The sequence below is a fragment of the Gekko japonicus genome, unplaced genomic scaffold, assembly GCF_001447785.1.
Source record: "Gekko japonicus isolate JY-2015 unplaced genomic scaffold, Gekko_japonicus_V1.1 scaffold615, whole genome shotgun sequence".
Lineage (NCBI taxonomy): Eukaryota > Metazoa > Chordata > Lepidosauria > Squamata > Gekkonidae > Gekko > Gekko japonicus.
Genome location: NW_015161969.1, coordinates 265,383 through 288,525, shown reverse-complemented (window position 1 = coordinate 288,525; position 23,143 = coordinate 265,383). Strand labels below are relative to the sequence as shown.

The 23,143-nt window shown below is 39.9% G+C and overlaps 1 protein-coding gene across 1 annotated transcript in view; it reads left to right on the top strand.

Annotated features, from left to right (window-relative positions):
- Nucleotides 1–22,610, top strand: part of DDX46 (DEAD-box helicase 46) — a 32,920-nt gene extending 10,310 nt beyond the window's left edge. Inside the window, exons 6-24 of the mRNA XM_015429655.1 lie at nucleotides 63–228; nucleotides 1,360–1,511; nucleotides 2,222–2,335; nucleotides 2,974–3,139; nucleotides 4,569–4,689; nucleotides 4,991–5,166; nucleotides 6,244–6,365; nucleotides 6,729–6,807; nucleotides 9,311–9,393; nucleotides 10,569–10,733; nucleotides 12,315–12,477; nucleotides 12,571–12,764; nucleotides 13,326–13,463; nucleotides 14,628–14,777; nucleotides 15,077–15,277; nucleotides 19,186–19,404; nucleotides 19,872–20,016; nucleotides 21,285–21,358; nucleotides 22,013–22,610. Coding sequence (XP_015285141.1) covers nucleotides 63–228; nucleotides 1,360–1,511; nucleotides 2,222–2,335; nucleotides 2,974–3,139; nucleotides 4,569–4,689; nucleotides 4,991–5,166; nucleotides 6,244–6,365; nucleotides 6,729–6,807; nucleotides 9,311–9,393; nucleotides 10,569–10,733; nucleotides 12,315–12,477; nucleotides 12,571–12,764; nucleotides 13,326–13,463; nucleotides 14,628–14,777; nucleotides 15,077–15,277; nucleotides 19,186–19,404; nucleotides 19,872–20,016; nucleotides 21,285–21,358; nucleotides 22,013–22,060 — 2,676 coding nt within the window. The 3' untranslated portion in view covers nucleotides 22,061–22,610. The remainder of the gene's footprint in view (nucleotides 1–62; nucleotides 229–1,359; nucleotides 1,512–2,221; nucleotides 2,336–2,973; nucleotides 3,140–4,568; nucleotides 4,690–4,990; nucleotides 5,167–6,243; nucleotides 6,366–6,728; nucleotides 6,808–9,310; nucleotides 9,394–10,568; nucleotides 10,734–12,314; nucleotides 12,478–12,570; nucleotides 12,765–13,325; nucleotides 13,464–14,627; nucleotides 14,778–15,076; nucleotides 15,278–19,185; nucleotides 19,405–19,871; nucleotides 20,017–21,284; nucleotides 21,359–22,012) is intronic.
- The last annotated feature ends 533 nt before the right edge of the window (nucleotides 22,611–23,143 follow it).

Genomic DNA, 23,143 nt, shown 5'->3' with positions numbered 1-23,143 from the left:
TTATTTAAACTGACTTGTCAATGATAAGTAGCTTTTTCTTCTATTGTTTTTTTTTCTTAAAGAATTTTGATCAGAACAAACTGGAAGAGGAAATGAGAAAACGAAAAGAGAGAGTGGAGAAATGGAGAGAAGAACAACGTAAGAAAGCAATGGAAAATATAGGAGAACTGAAAAAAGAAATTGAAGAAATGAAGCAAGGAAAGAAATGGAGCTTAGAAGATGATGATGGTATTTTTATGTAACTTATTTGAGGAAGAATAAGCTTTATATAGCTGTTGAACGTGGTCTAAAGGCCTGCCCAATCATAACTGAGTTTTGGTGAAATGTGAGGATCAGGATGAATTTTGGTCAGGGGAATTCTTGGATATATTTCAAAAGTCTCTTCTTGTAATATGCAGCTGCAATATGGAATGTGACAAATTCAAAGAGGATGGTTCTGGAGGACTTATAATATGTTTGAAAAAGCTTGTCCTGTGCAAATGCAAATTCAGAGTAGTGCAAAAATAGTGAACTGAGCAGGAGACCTTGTTTGACTTCGTAGAAAGTAGCATACACAGGACAGCTGATTAATTCTGGAAAGTGGGGGGGCTTCTCATGGTTTAGTAGACTGTCCTGGTGGCTTACTCGGGTAGTGTGCTTTGTAATAAAAGTGGGAATGGCAACACGTTCAGTAAGTTTCACATTTTGGGTAATTATTTTAGCAGATGCTTATGTGTATAAATGTACAACAATATTTATAAGAGAATTTCTAAATTCAGTTAATCAGATCTTGCAGGAGTATCAGGGTCTCTTGTTTACACAGGAGGTCCCCTTTTGCTTCTCTAAGGCCCTGTTCACACGAGACGTTTTGGACCGGGAGAGGGACGGATCGGGGCCGCAGCAAACGGGCGCGATCCCACAGCAACATCTGGGAATCGTGTTGCGCCCGTTCCCAGCCCGTTCTCAATCCGCCCCTCCCGGCCAAACCCTGCAGCAAAAAAGAACCACCTACCTAGGTGGTTCTTTCCGAAAGGCCACATCACTGCCAGCCGTGGGATCGCCGTGGGATCGCCGGCGCGTCTTTCCCCTGGCCGTACTGCGCAATCGTCTCTTCTTCCCCGGCATCTGATCGTGCCGGGGAGTAACGGCGCCGTGGCTCAGGGGATCATGGGATCCCGCTGCGGCGTCTCTTTTTCGGTGCGGCTTTTAAAAGCCACACTTTGGCCAGTGTTTTCCCTGCCATGTGGCAGGGGCCTAAGTTTGGCATGCAAAATGTTTCAGTTATATCTATGAAAATATTTCCAGAATAGTTTTAAATAGCATTGAATAAATTGCTGGCTATGTATGAAATAATATTAAAAACCCCTCTCTTTGTATTAGATGATGATGAGGAAACTGCAGAAGGGGAGAAGGAAGGTAATGAGATTGAAGATGAAGAACTGGATCCATTAGATGCATACATGGAAGAAGTCAAAGAGGAGGTCAAGAAATTTAATATGAGGAGTGTAAAAGGTGGAGGTGGAAGTGAAAAAGTACGTTTCTTTTGTTGAGAATTTTCTGAGTTGTAGATTTTATGCTGTACCATTTTAGTACATGAAGCAAGGATAGAAAAGGATTTGCTGAATATAGAATGCTTAGTATTAAAGTCTATTCTAAAATAGGCCCTTTTCAGAATTCAGTTTGAAGATGTGCAAACAAAACAAAAGGATGCAGAAAAAGAAGATAAAACTGAGGAAAGTTCTACCAACTCTTCGTCGGCTGAATCCTTAGATTTTGAAGCAGAACTAGGGGCTACGGCTCCTAAGCCCCCTAAAAATAAAAAGGACTTTGAAAAGAAACGTAGAGGAAGGAAATAAGTAAAATAATGAAACTCTAACGGTCTGATAATTATCAGGAACTAATAATCCTGAACTAAGAAGCATACACTCTAACCAAATTTGTTTGTGAACACTCGCTCAATCTTTTATATAACTATTGTATTAACTCTCATGTATTACTACTTTGACAATAGGGAATTATCCTTACTTAAACAATTGTATTAACGATCTCTTGCTACTCGTAGTTTTAGTTTGTTCCCAAACCCTATAGGTGTGTGTGTAGTTTAGAAAAGGAATAAAAGTGTTTTAAAAAAACAAAAACAAATGTATCTATAGTTTAGAAAAATGGTTAATATTGTTAGTTTTGTGTAAGATGCTTTTGAGTTCTGTTAACTTTTTTACAATTGTGACCTTCTGGTTTTTAGAAAACTGGGCCAACCGTTACTAAAGTAGTAACTGTGGTTAAAACAAAAAAAGCGTCTCCAGAGACAGAAAAGAAAAAAGGCGAGCTCATGGTGAACGACCAAGATGCAATGGAGGTAATTAAAATGACTTGGATTGAAGTGGGTCTTCCTTTGGTGAAACAAGGAGATATTTTAGATCGTTTTTTAAAACTATAGTAGAATTTCATTTAGTTCCATGGGCCAGACTACAATAGGCTGTCTGTATTCTTGGAATCTTGCAATTTAAGTATGCTTCATATGTGTATATTTGTATACTATGTTTTGTTTAAAATTAGTATTGTAAAATAGTTTGTAACCAAGGGAGGAAAGAAGTGTGATGGCTATTACGGTAGGTTGCCAACACAGTGAGGACTGCAGAGAACCGCAGCTGTGGAAGGTGGAGGCAGTGCATAGGAAATGAAAGCCCTTCTGCCTAACCACTGAAAATATTTCTCGATCTTCCTATATTGGAATAAAAGCTGAGATTCTTAGGCTGCCATAGTGTATTCTGTATGAACAGATACACTAATTATATCCTTGTTAGAAAGATCTCCGGAAAACATGTGTAACTGAAGGGACAAAGTGAATGGTAGAGTCAGGAAATCTGTATACTTCGAGAGATCTTCAGAGCAAGAAGGAATTAAGTAAAGTGATAAAAGTGATGAAATGATTAAAAACAAACTGCAGATTCTTTTCTGAATGTCTGTTTAGCTTGTGATTTTACTACTCAACAGTATTCCTCTGAAGAGGAGGAAGTTGACCTTCAGACTGCATTAACAGGCTATCAGACCAAACATAGGAAACTGCTGGAACCAGTTGATCATGGGAAGATTGAATATGAGCCCTACAGGAAAAACTTCTATGTTGAAGTTCCAGAACTAGCTAAAATGACTCAAGAAGGTAATTACTCAAAAAGCAAATATTAAATATGATTGGTTAGCTCTTTCAAAGTGTGATCATGTAGTACTTGTGGAAGCAGATATTTACCCATGTTCTCCCTCACCAGCAGCTACCAGTGAAAAGCTGATGTCCCCAGATCTGCATGAACAAAAAGCCAATCAGGACAGGGAGTTGCAGTGTAGAGGGGGAAGTGGGAAAAGTTAACCCTTCTCTTGCCAATAGTGCTGATGCAGGAAGATTATTTAAGGGTAATTTCTCTTGCTGCAGCCTTGCATCCCTGTGCTCTTTGTTTTTTCCATACACAGGCCCCCTGACTCCCAACATCAGCTTTTTATAGGTGAAAAGGGACTGCTGAAAGTTTGTGGAGAGTACAAGCAAGATTTGTGTCCATTACCTCTTTTGATTAATGCATCCTATGCTGCATTGGAGAGTGCTCTAGAGGAGAGGTGTCAAACTCATTTGTTATGAGGGCCAGATCCGACATAAATGTCACTTTGTCAGGCTGGGCCATGTGTGCCATACAATGTAATGCCAGGTACTGGAGCTATAAACTTTATAAAGGACACAGGCAAACCCAATTAACAGTATTATTTTTTACTCAAAATACAAACAAAAGCATTAATTTACTGGGGAACCCACAAAAGCCCCAATAAATGTATTTAGTTGTATGCAAGACTAGGTTTTTTCCAAGGGATACCATAAAAGGGGGGAGTACCTTATATTTCCATACATACCAATTGCTTGTGGGCCAGGTAAGAGCCTTGGACGGGCCAGTTCCGGGCCCCAGGCCTTATGTTTGACACCCCTGCTCCAGAGGGTCCCCTGACTTTGGGTAGTAAATTTTTGCAGGGGTTGGAAACTGGAGCAGAAGGGAGGGAGTCTGAGCCGTGCACGTGTCTGGTTCCAGATCCAGCCGAGGACACCAGCCCTCCTCCCAGCTTCCAGTTGCCATGGCTGTGACCACTGGAGAAGAGGCCACAGCCAGGCATCTGTCCATTGTGCCTGGCTCCAACTCTCTTCCTGAGCAGAATCTTGTATTATATTTCAACTAGTATTTTAAGTAGACGTTCCCCAGGGTAGTGCTTATGCTTTTGACTTTTCAAAAACTGGTATGTTTATTTGTTCTGCTGTTAGCTGTGGGAAGGAATGAGGAATTATGCAGAAGAGTGAACCCTCCTGGACACTAGAGGTCCTTCCTTTCCTCATTGGATGCCTTAACATTTTAACAGTAACTTACCATTTATTTTCATGATTTTTGTTTCATTTGTAAGGGCAAGAATCTGAAATTGTGGGAAGTCACCCTCCATAGGACAAAGAAAAAGACATTGATAAAGTTTTCTGATGTCCTTTCTTCTTTTCCCATGTTACAAGGAGGCATTAACTAATGTAGGAAAATAGTTATTATGCTTATTTGCATTGTGTTTTGCAGAGGTGAATGCATATAGACTGGAATTGGAAGGAATTACTGTCAAGGGTAAAGGATGTCCTAAGCCAATCAAAACTTGGGTGCAGTGTGGCATTTCTATGAAAATACTGAATTCCCTGAAAAAGTAAGTGAGCAACATAACGTGTAGTGTCTGTCTTATCGTGTATATGACTCTTTCTGGACATGGTCGTTGTTGTTTGCAGCTACTTTGCAGATCTCTGCAAAGTACAAGGCATTGCCTTAGAATGATCGTGCTTGTGAAGGATTACAGGGTAGCTCTAGGATACTAGTTATTAGGTATCACATGATAACTAATTAGACAAATGTGTTGTTGAATTATACTTAAAATTATGTTCATAATATGAATACTTTTCAAGATCTATGTTTTTTCTCTCCCCCCCAAAACTATTTTTTCTCCTTTTAAGGCATGGGTATGAAAAACCTACCCCCATCCAGGCTCAGGCTATACCTGCAATTATGAATGGACGTGATTTAATTGGCATAGCTAAAACAGGAAGTGGGAAGACTATTGCTTTTCTGTTGCCCATGTTCAGGCACATTATGGATCAGAGGCAATTAGAAGAAGGAGAAGGTCCAATAGGTAGAGATTACTTCATTATGACATTCTTTCGCAAACCATGTTGCTGGAGCATGTAGCTTAACTTTTAGTGAGTCAAGTAGGGTTTCCGGGTCCTTATCTGCTGTGGTGGGGGAATTTGGGGAGTGTTCTGGGGGTGAGCGGGGAGATTGTCAATGCAATGACATCACTTCTGGAAGTGGCATCCTGTTAGTGATGTCAGGGCAACACTGCTTTTTGGGCAAACCTCTATGATAAAAATTGCTACAAACCATAGAGTTTTGCCCCAAAAGTAGAGTGTTGCCCTGACGTTGCTGAGGGATGTCCTTTTGGGGGTGGGATTTCCTGTGACAGCCAGTTGGCTGGCGGTGGGTTGAAGCCTGCAAAAGCAGGGGATCCCTGTCCATACCTGGGGGCTGGCAAGTCTACAGTCAAGTCTGAACTGGAAACCGACTAGTTTGGCTGTTGCCTCTTATGCTAGCAAATGCCTTCAGTGCAATACATTTTGTTTGTTTGGAAGTCTCTGAACACCACCTTTAGGCTAAGATAAGAAATCAGGTGACCAGCAAAGAAGAGAGGAATTTATACAACGATTAAACCAACATAATGGTTTATACCTGACAACAAAATACCATCAGCAAAATCACCAGGCTCGTTTCCGTAGGGAATGAGTTCTATCATTTTGGTGACACTGTTGAAATGTCTTGTGGCCACCCAGCCAGTGTCACATGGAAAAGGGCCTCAAAGGCAGATTCTACTATGCAGGTAGACTCCTAAAGGAGAGCGGTCCTTTTAAGTGTCCTGGTTCCAGAGCATTTAGGGTTCAAAATCAGCGCTTCAAATATAGGTACATTCTGACCACCATTTTTATATTGCATTTGTTTTGCCCCTCATTGTGTCATTATTTATGAAACTGCCTTACACTAAGCCAGACCACTGGTCTCTCAGGGTAACCCCTGACTGCCCACAGCTCTCCTGCATCTTAGAGGTCTTTCTCATAACCTACTATTTGATCCATTTCGCTGGAGATTGAATCTGGGACGTTCTGCATGCAAAGCAAATGATAATTTGTATTATAACCCTAATATTTGTTCTGTTCAGCTGTCATCATGACTCCTACTCGAGAGCTGGCTTTACAGATTACAAAGGAGGGTAAGAAGTTCTCAAAGACGCTTGGGCTTCGAGTTGTGTGTGTATATGGAGGAACAGGAATAAGTGAACAGGTGTGTACAAAATCCCTGTCTTTTAAAATTTGTTGTTTAACACATGCAGACTTCAGAATTTGTATAAATCAGTTTTACCTAATTTCATATTTGGATCAGTCCATGTTGTATAAGTTGTAAAAAGCTGCAAGGCAAGATGAGCCATCCAAGAATTAATCTACAATCGCAAGATCGTAGTGTGCTACAGACAAATAAGTAAGGTGTCTGCAAAGCATTATAGGTGAATCAAACGAGTCAAGCCACATACTGCAGGGAAATATAACCTTCAAACTGAGATTTTTAACAAACCTTTTATGTTTACAACTTGGCACTTTTCATGCTAAAATAAGGAATTTAAATACCTTTTTCTTATGTTTCAACTAGATTGCTGAACTGAAAAGAGGTGCTGAAATAATTGTTTGCACACCCGGTCGTATGATTGACATGTTAGCAGCTAATAATGGTAAGAACAGACTTTTTCAATTAATGATATTCTTATTTGTTAAGCAATCTTCAGTTTTTCTCATGATTTGTTTTAAGTCTTTTCATTGGTTGAAGCTGTGATATCTAATATCGTGTAGGTAGCCATGAAATGGTTCTTGTCAGTGCCTTTTGGAAGGGATCTTAAGAATTCTTTGAAGGACAGAAATGGATCAACCATTGAAAAACATTTAAGAGTAAATACATGCATTTTATAGTTCAGCTTCAAAATTGGCATAATTAGGTTAAATGTTTCTGTCATGTATTTTGAAGTAATGCTGCCTGCTTGCAGCTTGCTAGAATTAATGTAATGGAACAATTCACATTTGTCTCAATACCTGAAGCTTATTTATTTATTTATTTATTATCAAATTTATACCCCGCCCTCCTCGCAAAGCAGGCTCAGGGTGGCTTCCAGGTAACATAAATACAGAATAAAACATACATAATTAAAACACAACATTTAAAATTAGGACAATACAATATAAAACGAAGTCTTTTTTGAAGCAAACTAATAAACTAAATTGAGATATTGCAGCTTTAAAATACTTTTTACTGTAATATTGCATGCTTATTAGATTGTTTGACAATTTATTTAAAAATGTGCTTCAAAACATCTACTAAACTGTTGACATTTGACTTCTGTGAGAAAAGTCTCTTCAAGAATTATAGAACTGTGGTTCCGAGACTAAGCCGTCAAAGGTAGGTGCATCAATGCTGTTTGCAAGTAATACATACTTTTAAGAGATGAATTATGAAAATGTTGGCAAGTTAAATGTTTAAGGATTAAGGTGTTGACATATTACTTAGATATATGAACATGAAAAATCTGTTTTATTAGTATCCTGTACTTACACACTTTCAAATGTCATGTGAAGAGAGCTTTTACTGTTCCAGTTTTTAAAAATGTCTTCCCCTTGCTTGAAAATAACTTGCTGGTATGGGTCTAACCAAGCCAATCAAATGCTTTTGCATTCAATATCCATCAGTAGCTGGGGTGAATTTGTATCTTACATATTCTTTAGGTGAGAATAGAGGCTATTTAATTAATATGCACTTGTGCCTTTGGGAATCAATGCAGAATTAGAGCATCCTCTTGAAGTTTGTTGCAGTCACTTCCCTGCTTCCTTAGGCTAGAGTGTTCTGCTGAACTTTTGTAATGTTTCTCCTGAGACTCAGAGGAGTGGGTAGAGCTTGTTTTTTTGTCCAAGCTCCTTGGCTTTTCATGAAGAACAATAGAAGCAGCAACAGAAGCACTTGGAAAACATTCCTAAGCCCTGTTTTTAAGGTATTAGGTTTTCATAATTCTTCTCCAGTTCTGAATGTTCAAGCTCAGGCTGCTGTCTCCTACTTCCAAATTAAATGAGTTTAGATCCAAAGAATCTGTACATAACTGGGAAGTACTTACATGTATTTGGGGAGAAAGTGTTGCGGATTTGTATTCCAGTATCACACCGGAAAGTCTTTTATCTCCACAACAGCTTTTCAGAGAACATGAGGGACTGTAGTAGGAAGAAAAAATCAGTATCTCCTCCGGCACCCCAACAGCATGCATGGAAGTACTTTCTGCTTAAACATACAAATCTTTGGATCCAAGCCATGGTCTAGAGTTACTATTGCATTCACACAGTATCACTGAAGGATAGTCTCAAATACATTTTGTGTTACTTTACCCTGAAAGCAAAATCCTTGTATGCATCTTTGTGGGTGAGCTAAGATAAATTATTTATTATGCATAAGTCCAGTAGTCATTATGGCTGAATGGTTCTTGATTTTTAGAGTGCAAACTTAAGCAGAGTTATACCCTTCTAAAGCCCCTTCTCAGTGGGCTTTAAAAGAGTATAACTGCTTAGGTTTGCACTGTAATTGGCTTACTAGCTTTTAACCTGTGTGTATGTGTATAGATATGGAAAGTTTTGCTTATACAATTATATATGTACTACTTATTAGTGATTCTCTAGAACTATTAGTGATTATCCACAGCTCAGTTGGAGAAATTCTGCTTGTGTGAAAAAGCTCTCATTGCTTTGAGTGTGGTTAGATTTTTTCACCCATCATGAATATTTCACAATATGATCTACATGGAGATGTTCTAAGGCTTCTTCAGATTGCACTTGAACTTTGCCTTCCACACATGCGCTGTAATCTCTAATATGTTTTTTCCTAGGTGGCGCTCTCAGATAATGGCTGATGTGGCTCGTTGCTTCACCTCAGTCTTAGTTTTATGATGTGTTTTGGTGAGGGCTGTTTTCTGAATTTTACAGGTTCTTCTTCCCCTATGCTGGTATGCAAAAGAGGACTTTGACAAAGTAATAATTGCCAAATTGTTACTGGAAGAGAGAGGGCATTTAGTGAATTGTTTTTCTAAACTAGATATTATTTAGATGCTAGTCAGAATATGTGCCATTTTATTAATATTTGCAATTGAGAAAAATAGGCTTTAGATTTATTCTGTTTCCATTTGTCTTTCTCTTTCCTTTCCACAGGTCGGGTGACAAATCTTCGGAGAGTGACATATGTTGTCCTTGATGAAGCTGATAGAATGTTTGACATGGGCTTTGAGCCTCAGGTGAGATTTGCAAATACTAAGGAGCACAAGCCTGAAAAGAGATGATGAAGAAAACCTGATTGGGGCCAGGTGTATCAAAAGAAACAGAGTAAAGTAGCCTTACCACATAGCATGATGGATGTAGTATTGTAAATCTGATAAGAATGTAACATAATGGCAGTTTAGATAGCTCCATTCTACAGAACTAGTCTAGGAATATTTAACTGTGTTGTCTGATCTCACCCTGTTTCCTCGTCTGCATCATTCGGTTTAAACCTACTAATTTTCACTGCACCCCTAATGATTCGCAGATAGTTTATAATAATGTAGGTGGAAATGATGTCACAAGTGGCATAGGCATTGGAAGAGGAGGAGAAAGGTCTACTGTTGCTATTTCAGATTGCCTTGAAGGAGCATGTTCTTGATGATAGATTACTAGATGCTGAACTGCAGGCTGTGGAAGGTCAGTAGTTCAGCAGTTCAAGACCTGGGTGCCACAAGACGGGGTGAGCTCCTGTTTCTAGTTCCAGCTCCTGCCAACCTAGCAGTTCGAAAGCAAGAAATTGCAAGTAGATAAATAGGTACCACTTCGGTGGGAAGGTAACAGCGTTCCGTTCGCCTTGGTGTTTAGTCATGCCGGCCACATGACCACGGAAACGTCTTCGGACAGCGCTGGCTCTTCGGCTTTGAAACGGAGATGAGCACCGCAACCCTAGAGTCGGACTCGACTGGCTTTCGAGCAAGGGAACCTTTACTTTTTATCATGGCCTGAAGTCACATGAGACAGCAGTCTTCCTGAAACTAAGGAAGTCTGTGTATGGTCAGTGCATAGACGGAAGACTTTCCTATAACTCTGTGTATGCCACTTTGAGTTTTTTCTGTCTGCGGGAAAATAAATCATCAGGATATATAATATTTATAAATAAGAATGTGCTTGCTCCCCAGTTAACTACGAAAGATGGAAACCAAGGCATCTGGGCAAGGGTTTACATATGTACTATACAGTGGGAGCACTAGAGGGCACTAGCTCTTGCTTCAGAACTCTGGAACATTTACCAAAGCAGTTGACCACCACTGACCTAAAAGCAGATGCATGTTGAAGCATTTCTCTTGTAGAATACATAGACTGTATTTTAAAATGTGAATAATTTAATTTGAGGATTTTGATGGTAACCTTAACTTTATTCTTATAATAGGTAATGCGCATTGTAGACAATGTAAGGCCTGATCGCCAGACTGTTATGTTCTCTGCTACCTTCCCTAGAGCTATGGAGGCTTTAGCTCGTCGAATTTTAAGCAAGCCAATTGAGGTCCAGGTTGGTGGCAGGAGTGTTGTCTGTTCTGATGTAGAACAGCAAGTGGTAAGTTGCAGAACTTATCCCCTTTGTACCTCCTGCTTTTATGCTAGCAGATAGTTTGCAGAAATAGAATCCTAGATATATATTATTATTTTTTCTCTTCTGGACTGTTTACAGAAATCCTAAAGTGTACTAACTTTAAAATTAACATTGTCTCAGTACTTGATAGAAAATTTCCATTATCTTTAACAATGAACAACTCGCAATCGGGGAGGGAAAGAAAGGCATTAAAACACACCTACTCTGTCTTTCCCTTCCCTCCCTGAGTTTCTCTGCAGCAGCGGAGAGGCTCAGGGAGGAGCCCCAGGCATGGAAACCTGCCTGCCCTTTGCTTCCCTGCTGCAGGGAGGGGGGGCAGCTGGGGAAGCGAAGTGCAGGCATGGAAACAAGCCTGGGGTCCCTGCCTGTTCTTCTCCAGTTGCTCCACAGTCGCGGGGTCCCTGAAGAAGGACAGACAGGGACCCTGGGCATTTTTAAATGCCTTTCTTTCCCTCCCTACGATTGGGGAGGGAAAGAAAGGCATTTAAACATGCCCCCTCTGTCTTTCCCTTCCCTCCTTGAGTCTCTTCACAGCAGCGGAGAGGCTCAGGGAGGGAAGGAGGCATGGAAACTAGCCTGGGGTCCCTGCCTGCCCTTCTCCAGCTATCTCACGGCCATGGGGTGGCTAGAGAAGGGCGGGTATGTTTCAATGCCTTTCTTTCCCTTCCTGAACTGGGAGAGGGAAAGGCATTTAAACATGGCTGGGCTCTCTGCCTGTGCTTCTCCACCAGCCCTGGGGCAGCTGGAGAAGGGAAGACAGAGGGGGCTGGCTTTCCCTAGTCAGTCTCACTCCCACAGCTGACTGGCAGGGAGTGAAATTGACTAGGGAAGCCACAGGGGTAGAGAAGTCGGCATTCGGCTACCCAAAAGCTGAAAAAGCCAAATAAATTCAGAATAAATTTGGGGAAATGTTTTGGGTAGCCAAAAAGTTTCCTGAATTTGTATTTGGCTTTACGAATACCAAATAAATACCGATAAATTATTTATTTGGTATTTTTGCACATCCCTATTCAGAAAGACAAAATGTTTTCTAGGTCATTTAATTGATGTCTGCGTTTCTTGTGTTGCATTCTTGTGTATTTTAGTTTGAATTGATTTGTTCTTGTTTTGTGTTATAGAATATATGACACTATAACGTCGGTGTCTGCCTTGAGTCTTGGAGGGGGAAACAGTGGGGTATAAATTTGCTGATTAAAAAGTCGTCTAAGAAAGAATTTCAGATCACTTGTTCCTTGGTTGATAGCGGCTTGATTTCTGTGGTCCTACAATCAAAACTTTTTTTCTCCTAAATTAGTGAAAAGCAGCAAAAGGATAGTAATGGCAGGTTGGGAGGTCTTGCATATATATTGCATAAGCAGCCAGATTCAATATCAGATGGTAGATATTTCATTTCAGAAACTAAGCCAAAAGTCACGGGATTGGGATGCTTAAGCATGAATGCTAAAATGCTTGGATTGAGCTGATTTTCATTACAAAGTGAGTTATTGATGTTTATGGCCAGTCTAATTGGGGACTAGTTAAAGCAGTTCTGTGTTGCTGTTTTAGATTGTCATAGAGGAAGATAACAAGTTCTTGAAGCTGCTTGAACTCCTGGGACATTATCAGGAAAAAGGAGCTGTCATCATTTTTGTAGATAAGCAAGAACATGCTGATGGATTACTGAAAGACTTAATGAGAGCCTCTTATCCCTGCCTGTCACTTCATGGAGGTAGTATACTCTTCAGGCCTCTTAGCTGATTGACTAGAATAATAAGAGCATGAACTATTCCTCAACATTGTTGTTGTCTGTTGTCTTCTTTAGGTATTGATCAGTATGATAGAGACAGCATAATCAATGATTTTAAGAGTGGAGTCTGCAAACTTCTTGTGGCCACATCTGTAGCAGCCCGAGGCCTTGATGTAAAACACCTTGTGCTTGTTATCAACTACAGTTGTCCCAATCATTATGAGGATTATGTACACAGGGCAGGTAGAACTGGACGAGCAGGCAACAAAGTATGTAGCATTTTTCTTACATGTTCAAAACTGTAGTCTGATTAAAAGGCTTATACTGTTTGTTAGCATTTATTTATTTATATTTAAATTTATACCCCGCCCTACCCCGAAGGCTCAGGGCGGCTTACAGGCATCACAAAGGTTTGTGGGATATTTTCACTCCCTCTAGAGATCTCAGCAGCAGACCTATGACATTGATGACTGTATTCCTATGGATTAAATTGCTGCAGTTTTTAAGATCGTGGGTGATGTTGTAATGTAGCATATATTTAGTTGTTCCAAAACCATAAATTATTTTTGTGTGTGTTATCCTATAGCTAACTTGAATAATGGCCTTAAGTGTAACTTTCCCATAAACTAGGGTTTTTTGCTAGATGCCGTTTCCATATGAAACTATAAATTTGATTTTGATGACATATAGTTAAATACACAATTTTCTTAGAACCCATTTCTCTTAAAAATATCAAACATTCAATATTTGTTTTTGAACAATATGTAATTAGACATCAAAGAAGTTTTTATTTGCATGCAGATACATAAAATTTTATGTATCATTAACAGGGATATGCATATACTTTCATTACTGAAGATCAAGCACGATATGCAGGTGATATAATTAAAGCTCTGGAGTTGTCAGGTACTCCAGTTCCTGCAGAGTTGGAGAAACTTTGGAATGATTTCAAAGATCAACAGAAGGCTGTAAGTAATCATCCTTTTGATGTTGGTTTCAGTTTACATAATTATACGCACCAAAAGCCAGTGGATGATTTCACCTGATTCTCCCTCCTTGATGCAGACCTGCTCCTCCCATGCTGTTTGGCGAGCTGTTCAGAAATGTTCCCTGAGTCTCACTATTAGGTTGGTGGGGGGGCCCTCAAATGGAGTTGCTGGAGGAAGGGAACAGAAGACAGCTGCATCTCTTAACTCTTTCTATCTGAAGAAGTTCTGATTCAGTTGAAATTAATAAATGGGGAATGGACTTGTACCAACCACTGCAGACTTCAGGTGGTGATTTTCAATGAATAAAGTATTCCCTGTAAATTAAAACCTAGAACAGCAAACTGGGACAGAATTGTTCTCTTAGGGGGCTGATTTCTTATAACTTTCAGGATTATTATTTTTTTTACGTAGCGAGAGCATTTTAAAATATCACTTCATTCTGTTAGATGTGTGGACTGGGACTTTATTGATATAGTTAATTTTTGAGCATTTCCCCCCTGAACATAGTGCTTTGGTTTTTAGACTTTGGTAGTATATGGATAAAAGTTGATAGGCTTGATCTAGGAACTCCTTCAGACTTGCCCTATTAATAATAATTTGTGATCTAATCTGGCTCCAAGGGAAGATAGTTATTCAAAGGTTACAGCCCAGAGAAATCATCAGTGACTTTCCCCCAATTCACAATCTTTCTTCTTGTTCATCAGTACGTGGCAGCATCATACACTAATCTCTGTTTGTGATGGGGCACGTTCTGGGTTGGTTTATGTTTCTCCCTGTCCAATAGAATCCAGTGTACATTAACATGTGCAAAATATCTTGCTTTACTTGCAGCTCAGCCTCTGTTTTGGGGATGAACATCTGTCTGAAGTACAATTTGATTTTAATTTAAGCTATATCTGTAAGATAATTTGAATTCTGCACCTGTATTTGTGCAATGGAATGCTTAGCAGGGTTTTTAATAGGGGTAGCTTTTGCCCTCTACATGCCTGCTGGACTGACAGAACCAGAGTTCACTGGCACCGTGAAATACCTGATACGACATGTCTTGAAGTCTTTACAGATAAGCAGAAAAGATCTCTGTTTTTTAAAAAGGAGTATTTCTATGTAGAAAGTGGTGTTTGACCAATGATGCTTCCTTTCTAGGAGGGAAAGACAATTAAAAAGAGCAGTGGTTTCTCTGGCAAAGGGTTCAAATTTGATGAAACGGAGGAGGCTTTGGCTAATGAGCGAAAGAAACTACAAAAAGCAGCACTTGGCTTGCAAGATTCTGATGATGAGGATACAGCAGTTGATGTATGTACTTGCTTTTTCATGTCATCTAAATTTTCTCTTTCATTTATGTCTTACTGAGAATCTGTTTTTGAATTCTCATGTTATTTGCTGTTTCAATTAAGATGAAAAAATTGCAATAAAGGTTTTCCACTTTTCCCCACAACTCAAAAGGAGATAATAAACTTCTTTCCCAGTGATATAGTGCTTCATTTGAAATGGAATAGACTCACCTTTACCTGCATTTTTTAGCATGCTGCTTATTTCCCTTTTGATACATGTTTCTCTACATTATATTTCATTGACTTTTCTTTTTTTAATAGATTGATGAACAGATTGAAAGCATGTTCAATTCAAAGAAAAGAGTTAAGGACATGGCATCATCAGGCGGAACATCTAATGTTCCTGCCCCAACTGCTGGAAATGCAGAAAAATTAGAAATTGCTAAGAGGTTGGCATTGAGAATCAATGCACAGAAGAATCTTGGAGCCGAGGCACAAGTATTGGTCTCTTTTCAATTTAAGGTCACCTTCTTCTACAAAGCAAACTTTTATAAACTTATATTGAATGTTTATATTTTGCTAACAGTTATGCAGCAAATTCCTCATCGTCTGGACACCCCGAGAAATGTAAATAATGACAGCATGTGTCATAGAGCTCTGTACTACCATCAGCCTTATTGGCTTGAAGGCCTTGGTTTACATTTTGATTTGTTTCCATGCAGGTATAAATTCTCATAGTGAAAAAATTAATTCAGGTTTTGTAGTCTTGAAGCAGAAGTAAAAATTCCTGCTTCTCTTATTCCTGTGCCTAACACAAGCATTTAGCTAAATTACTGCTGAATTACCCCTGCAGAATTTGCCCGTATATAAATTCATTCCACATATTTGATTGGGAGACATTAGGTAAAGGAAATCATATATGGGAGGTCTAGATAACGGAAGTTTTACTGTGTAACTGTTTGCAATATTTGAAGTGTTCTTTATGTGACTGTTGATGCAGAATTTCAAAATGCTATAACTAATTGGGAATAATGTAAAAGAACAAAATGTTTTATAATTCTTTAAAGGGGTATAATTAACATTAGTTTAGTCACATTTTATAAACCAATTTGTGAATTTCTGCATGAACAAGTTTTTTTCTCTTTTTTGTGTGGATGGCTCTTGGCATGCTGAAAACCTGCTATTACTCAGGGATTTAGATTTGCAGTGCTTTCCTCCATGCACATGTATATGCTTTACATTCATTTTCAATAAAAATTGAATTGGCTTTTTTCCTAACACACTCCACACAAGAATATATAGTAACTGATCTGTGTTTGGCCTCAAACAAGAATAAATAAAATACATTAAAAAGAGAGAAGTGCACCAAATCACAAAGAAAAACTAGAGTGGGGCAAGGGGTGCTTGTTCATAAATATGTACGGGTTGGATCAAAAAACTCTGTTCCATTAAGTGATAATCTTTCTCTCAGGGAAATGAAGATGCTCACTTAGCAGAAGGGAGTCATTGGATCCAGTTGTCAATCACTATTTGCTTTGAACAGACATTCTATTCATTAGAGGATAAACTTAGTTCAAATGTAAAATGTATACAATCTAGCTCTTCAAGCACTGAAACATATTTCTAAAATTTGCACTTGTGACAGAGGTGGTATTTTGCTCTGTGTTTGTAAAATACAGAGAGAAAGCCATTAAAACTAGCTAAACTCCCTAATTAGTATCCCTTTTTTAGTTGCTGTTCATAGGGATTCACAGCTCTTGTTTGTGCCTCTGTTGCTGCTTTTTGGCACCATGTAGCTGACTTGAGCCTTCCTCTGCCCCAGCCAATCAAGAATAGTGTAGGTTGTAGGGAACACAGTGACATCACACCCTCACTTAACCAGTAATATTTGGCTACATGGCAGATAGCGTTGTTGAGGGCAAGCGATGCTACATGATGTTTGCAGGTGGTGGGGTAGTGTTAGGGAATGTGTCCCTATTACCAATATAGTTGAGCTGACAGTTTCTGTCTTGCTATAGTGCTGAGACGGCTGCAGTATGGCAAAACTGGGAGCATGTCTGTTGCTGAGACATTTAGACCAGCTCTCCTGTCTGGCCATGCTAAAGTGGGTTCATTGCAGATGGACAAGAACACAGGGAACGTTGGCTCAGCAGCCTTAGCCACAGGAAACATTAAAAGTTTGTGAAAATCAGTGCCTTACTTGGGTTCGGCACTAATGCTGTTACAAAAGTCTGGCCTAAGAACTGACATGGCAGCTTTTAGCCTAATAAAAGACATTGTTTTGTCTATTTTATGCTACTTTTGCTTGCTACTGGCTGAATTTTGTGGGTGTTTGTCCTCATATTATATATTTGGTACCAGTTTTGTGAATGAGGGAAGGCTTCTTTCTTGTAGGGCAGAAAGTTGGGAGTAGTTCATAGTTCCAAGGTGGAGTCCCCTTCCAACTTTAGGCCCGGATCCAAATAGCCAGCTGGTAAAGGTAAAGGTTTCCCTTGCTCGAAAGCCAGTTGAATCCGACTCTAGGGATGCGGTGCTCATCTCCATTTCCAAGCTGAAGAGCCAGCGCTGCCTAAAGACATTTCCGTGGTCATGTGGCTGGCATGACTAGACACTGAGGCGCACAGAACGCTGTTACCTTCCCACCGAAGTGTTACCGATTTGTCTACTTGCAGTTTCTTGCTTTTGAACTGCTAGGTTGGCAGGAGCTCACTCCATCCCACGGCCTTGCTGGGCCTGCCACCGTGCTCAAGCAGCCACGCCAAGGCATCGCCGGTGAAGAAGCCCAAGGTGACACACAAACTGACCTTCGGGGAGGAGGGCAGCACGCTGCTTGCCTCAGGCTTCCTTCTCCTCCTGGCCGCCTCCCAGCTGAGTACTCTGCTGCAAGGGTGGCAGGGGAGGAGGACAGCATGCTACTTGCCCCAGACTTTCTACCCCTCCCTGCTCCCTCCTGGCTGAGTAGTCTACTGTGAGGGCAGCGGAGGAGGAGAACAGCATGGGGAGGGGGAACCGGAAGAGAAGGGGGCAGGAAAAATCCCATCTCCCCCCCCCCCCCCCCCCCCCGTGGCTATGAGCCTGCTCCTGTCTCTCAGCTGTTTGTCGGGCTTCTACTGCAATCCCTTTAAAGTTTAAAGAGACTGTAGAAGCCCAATGATCAGCTGTGCCGGGGGAACACATTGTTCCCACCAGCTTGGCTTGGGCTGGCTTCTCATGCAGCCTGTTTACATCGGGCTGCAGGAGAAGCCAGATCTGTGCGCCGTAGGGCAACTGTTCCCAGCGGCATGTAGAGCCTGAGTCTGGCTTCTTCTGCAGCCCTGTTTAAACTGTGCTGCAGGAGAAGCCATCCCAGCCAGGATCTGTGAGCTGTGGAGAGCGATCACCCTGCGGCACAGCAGATCCTGGGTCTGGCTTCTCCTGCAGCATGGTTTAAACCAGGCTACAGGAGATGCCATCCCAGGTGGGACCTGCGCTCTGCAGAGAGCAATCTCCCATTGTAGTGCATTTCTGATAGGTGTATGTGATTTCAAAATGAACATCAGAATTGCATGGTTCTTAGTATTACAATTTTTAATAATAATAAAAAAAAGAATTGCATGGTTCTGCCAATAACCGTACCAAACATTTCATATGAAGTCTGCTGTGTCTGCTTTCTTAACTTGCTGTTGCTGTGACAGTCAGAATGCCTTTTTAAAGTAATTTAGTTATCTTGGGATAACAATGCATCAACCTATTCAAGGGGTAAATTGTACTGAAATTGAGGGAGAGGAGGCGTTAGAAAATAGGAGTTCATGTAAGTGATCTTCCTCATGCAGAGAATAATAATTATTATTGTATGGCATTGTGTGTAGAATGGCCAGGAGATCCTAAGATTGTCTGGCAGCCTGAAGTTCTAGCTTTTTAGCGTTATGCACCACTAGGCAGTGAGCTAGACTTCTTTTTAAGGCAAGATACATTTCAGAAGTGGTTTGCCATTGCCTGCCTCTTGTGTTGCAGCCGTGGTATTCCATGGAGGTCGCCCTTCCAAATACTAGCCAAGACCGACCCTCTTCGCTTCCAAGATCTGACAGGATCAGGCTAGCCTGGGCTATCCAGGTCAGGGCATGCAGAGAAATAGATACTGATCTGTGAATGACCCAAAACAATCAGTGAGGTAGCTGAAATGTCCTGAAATTCCTGATTCATATAAACAAGCATTGTTATTTCAAAGTAACTGATACTTAGTTTATCTCAGAGATAACTATCTCTACATTCTGATTTATATAATTAAAAAAACCTAGCACTTTGCACTTGCACACAGAATGTTTAATGTGTATGTGTGCACACATTGCAAGACAATAATGCTGAAATTTTGACTACTTTTTCCTACTGACTTGTACTGTAGTATGTTTCTGAAATTTGTTTTTCTTTTCTTAAAAAATACCTCACTACAGGATGTGATGCAGCAAGCGACAAACGCTATCCTGAGAGGTGGTACAATTCAAGCTCCAACTGTGTCTGCTAAAACCATAGCTGAGCAGCTGGCTGAGAAGATCAATGCCAAGCTCAATTATGTGCCGTTAGAGAAACAAGAGGAGGAAAAACAGGAAGGGGGACAAAATGAGTCTTTTAAGAGATATGAGGAAGAATTGGAGATCAATGACTTTCCACAGGCAAGAGAGACTTTTTCATTACATCTCCTCTGTGGTCCTATGCAGCCTTTTAATTTTCTGAACGTACCATTTTTTTCAGTACAAAAATGAGAAATTAGTAATTGTAATGTACTGGTTCTATTAATTAATGAGACTTGAAACACTGTTTTTGCTTTCTGATAATTCTACTATCTTTTATGATGTCATCTGGCCTAGGAATTTATCTTTTAGATCTACTATTCAGTGAGTTTTATCTGAAGAACTGTGAGCAGAGCTTTGCTTGAAGAACGGATCTTTCTCTCCATCCCCTCCTTTTCTTCTGCAGTCCCCCCGTGTTCCCTGAAACACTGTTCCTAGGGCTTGGGAGACTCTTGGGAACTGTATGGGTGCAGCTCAGGAGGCTGTAGTTCAAGGGGGAAGTCTGTGGAAATTGGCAACGTATCTCTTCCCAACCCAATATCTTTTCCTTTGCATCTTTTGTTCCACAGACTGCTAGGTGGAAGGTAACGTCAAAGGAAGCACTGCACAGAATAAGTGAATATTCTGAAGCCGCCATTACCATCAGAGGAACATATTTTCCTCCAGGCAAAGAGCCCAAGGAGGGAGAACGAAAAATTTACTTGGCCATAGAGAGTGAGTATTACTCTCCATATCTGATGATAATATACCCTGGTATCGTTATAGGCTAGTAGAAAGGAAATGGTACTTAGGTACTTAGGAAATGGTACATACGCAGCACTGAAATTATGCCAGTATCAAGTGAGTTGTGCTGTAGTAAAAATATTTACTGGTACAGTTTGTACACCACTCCTGCTGCTTCAATACAGAAAAAGATCATATCTTGTTCTAGGTGAGTAGAAGCAGCAGGTTATATGTACTGATCTCAGTGAAATGGGAGCAGGGTTTAATGCAAAGATGTACTTTGCATTATATACACAATATATATAATATTGTATATACACAAAATATACTTGATGCAATCCTACCTCATGCTGCAGAATATCTGCTGTAGTGATGATCAATCTGTTGTGGTAATAAACACCATTTTTTATGTAAGCCAGTACTTCAGAATTTACTTGTACACTAAGGTAAGGAAACCAGCAAATGTGGTCAGTCCACATGCTACCAGATTTGTGTAATGAGCATCTTTCCCCATGGTGACTCTCCATGACCTACTGTAATGAGCTGCTGTGTTTCTGATGTGGGGAGACATGAAATAATTCCTGTTCTAGACACCTCACAGAGTACATCTGGAATTGTTCTGGGAACTCCCTACATCATCAAGAGTTTACATATTTTAAACAACACTTAGTTTTATTGCTGTTTATTGCCTGGCTTCAGAAATTAGTTATATCACTACTGTGACCTGGAAGCACAAAAAGAAGGTATTACGGCGCCATCATAAAATTTGAAAAAGAGTACTAGTAATTAATTTAGTATTGAATGGCACTGTGGTAATACTTTTAAAACTGGTGGTATGCCATAAGAAAAGAGAATGTTATTACTCCTACATAATGTAGACAAGCATAAAAATGGCCTGAAGGAGGAATGGTTTTGCAAGGATTGCTGCTGTACAGTGTCACTTTCCCCACTGGGCTTTCTATGCAATATATAAGCCAATGGGAAGCTTTATATATCACTGATTTAAATCAGTCTCTTTGTTTCTGTTTGTGATTGCCTGGATTTACACCAGCTTCAATTGCTGCAAAATAAAATGCTTTTGATTGTTAGATACAATTAAGAATGATAGTTGTATACTGATAATCTTTTAAAAAATATGTTTATCATCCTCATATATGAATTATTGAAATATCTTCTTGGCTTCCAGTGCCATGTATTGCCCTCTGTATAGTTTGCTTCATTTTGATAAAAAGTTTAAAAGTTTGACTGTCTGCTTCCAGGTGCCAATGAATTAGCTGTGCAGAAAGCAAAAGCAGAAATCACTAGACTCATCAAAGAGGAGCTCATCAGATTGGTACGTTAAATGTTCCTGAAAGTAGCATGTACAACTTTTCTAATCACTTCAGAAATTTTAATAATTTGATAGCATAACAGCCTTAAATCCCCAATAATACCTTAAAGTATATTCGATACTGCAAATCCAGAAATTATTTTATCTTCTTTTATTTTGAGGCAGAATAAAAAAGGGACTTTTGTGTCATGAAACATCTTCTAATGAGTTAGCAAACATGTTCATCTCCAGTCTTATGTGAAAGGTTTTGGAGATGTTTTTGCTGTTTTTGATTTGGTACTCTAATCTGTGTTATCCAAATGCTTTTATAGTGTCAGTTTCGTTTTGTTGTTCAACATCTTTTACCTGCCCAAACCAATAGACTCAATTTTATTTTCTCTTTACCTGAAAGGTTTTCCTTTCACTAGAAACACAAATTGCTTGATGAACAGCATACACTTTCCTGCTTTGCTCAGTATTGTCTGTCTTGGTGTTCATAACATCAAGAATTATAGCTTTATTGAGCTTTCCATTATTTTTTGGGCTTTTTACCTTGATACATTTCTGTTTAGGTATATTTTAATAGTTGTTTCTGAATTGTCCTAGTTGTGCTAGTTCACCCAGTTCATCAATAATGTATCTGACTGCATGCTTCTCCTTTTTTTTTTTCTTTTGCAGCAAAATTCATACCAACCAACCAACAAAGGAAGATACAAAGTTTTATAAATGCTTGGAGTAAATATATCAGTTGTTGATTTGTGAATGTTTGTGGTTTCTCTTTAACTTTGCTATTTACCCTGCTTATTGTAAATTAAGGTTTTTGTTGTTTTTTTAAAGTGTTGTCATGCTGGATTTTTTTAAAAGTTCAGAATCGCTTTGTCAAGGGATCTTTGTTTTCTGCACAGAGGAGAACAAGTTTGGCAGAACATGATTCTTTAAAATATTGTATGCTTTCCATCCTTATACTAAATAAAACCCATTATAATTTTCCTAGAAGATTGTGACACAGCCTCAGTTTGGAAAAGCTTGACATGGGGTTGGAAGTTGTTATAGAACTTCATGGTTCACAGTTTGGAGTAGTGAAACAAACGCTTTAAAACCAAGGTTGAATTTTCCTGACTTTCTCCTCCTCCTTTCCTCTTGGTATAAAAATTCCCAATAAGATCACTAAAAACTTGTGATCCCCTAGAACAGCCCAAATACAATTTCTGCAAAATGAGATATTTGGGGTTGCACTAACTATGCCAGGATATTCATGACTGATTGCCAAGTTTTTTTTAAAAAAATTGACGGAAAAAGGAGGGGAATTGCTAATTTGATCAAGGAAGCAACAAGAAGGATTAGTAACTCAACTCCCTCACACATACCACTCTTCCCATTTTAATAGTGCCATTCTAAGCAGAGTTGCACCCTTGACTTCAGTGTACTTAGAAGGCTATAATTAGATGTAGGATTGCACTATCTATATATCTAATTCCCAACATGGCCCCTTGCGTGCGGATACTTATTTCCGCACATCGGGGGCACCTGGGGGGGAGGGAGATTTTCGTGCACACTTAGGGCAGTCCCCAGGTGTGCACAAAAATCTAAAAAACCGGAAAAAATATTGGGGGGATACTTAAATCCCCCCAAAAGTGACAGAGCGTCCCCTGCGCATGCATAGGGAACGCTCTGTGAACTCCCTCACCGCTTGGGCCTTGCTTCGGAGCCAGGGAGGGGGGGTAAATCGAGAGGGGGGGTGGAGGAGACAGGGGGGAACCGGCGGGATGGGGGGGGCTTCCCTCCTCCTCCCGCTTCCTCCCCTGCCCC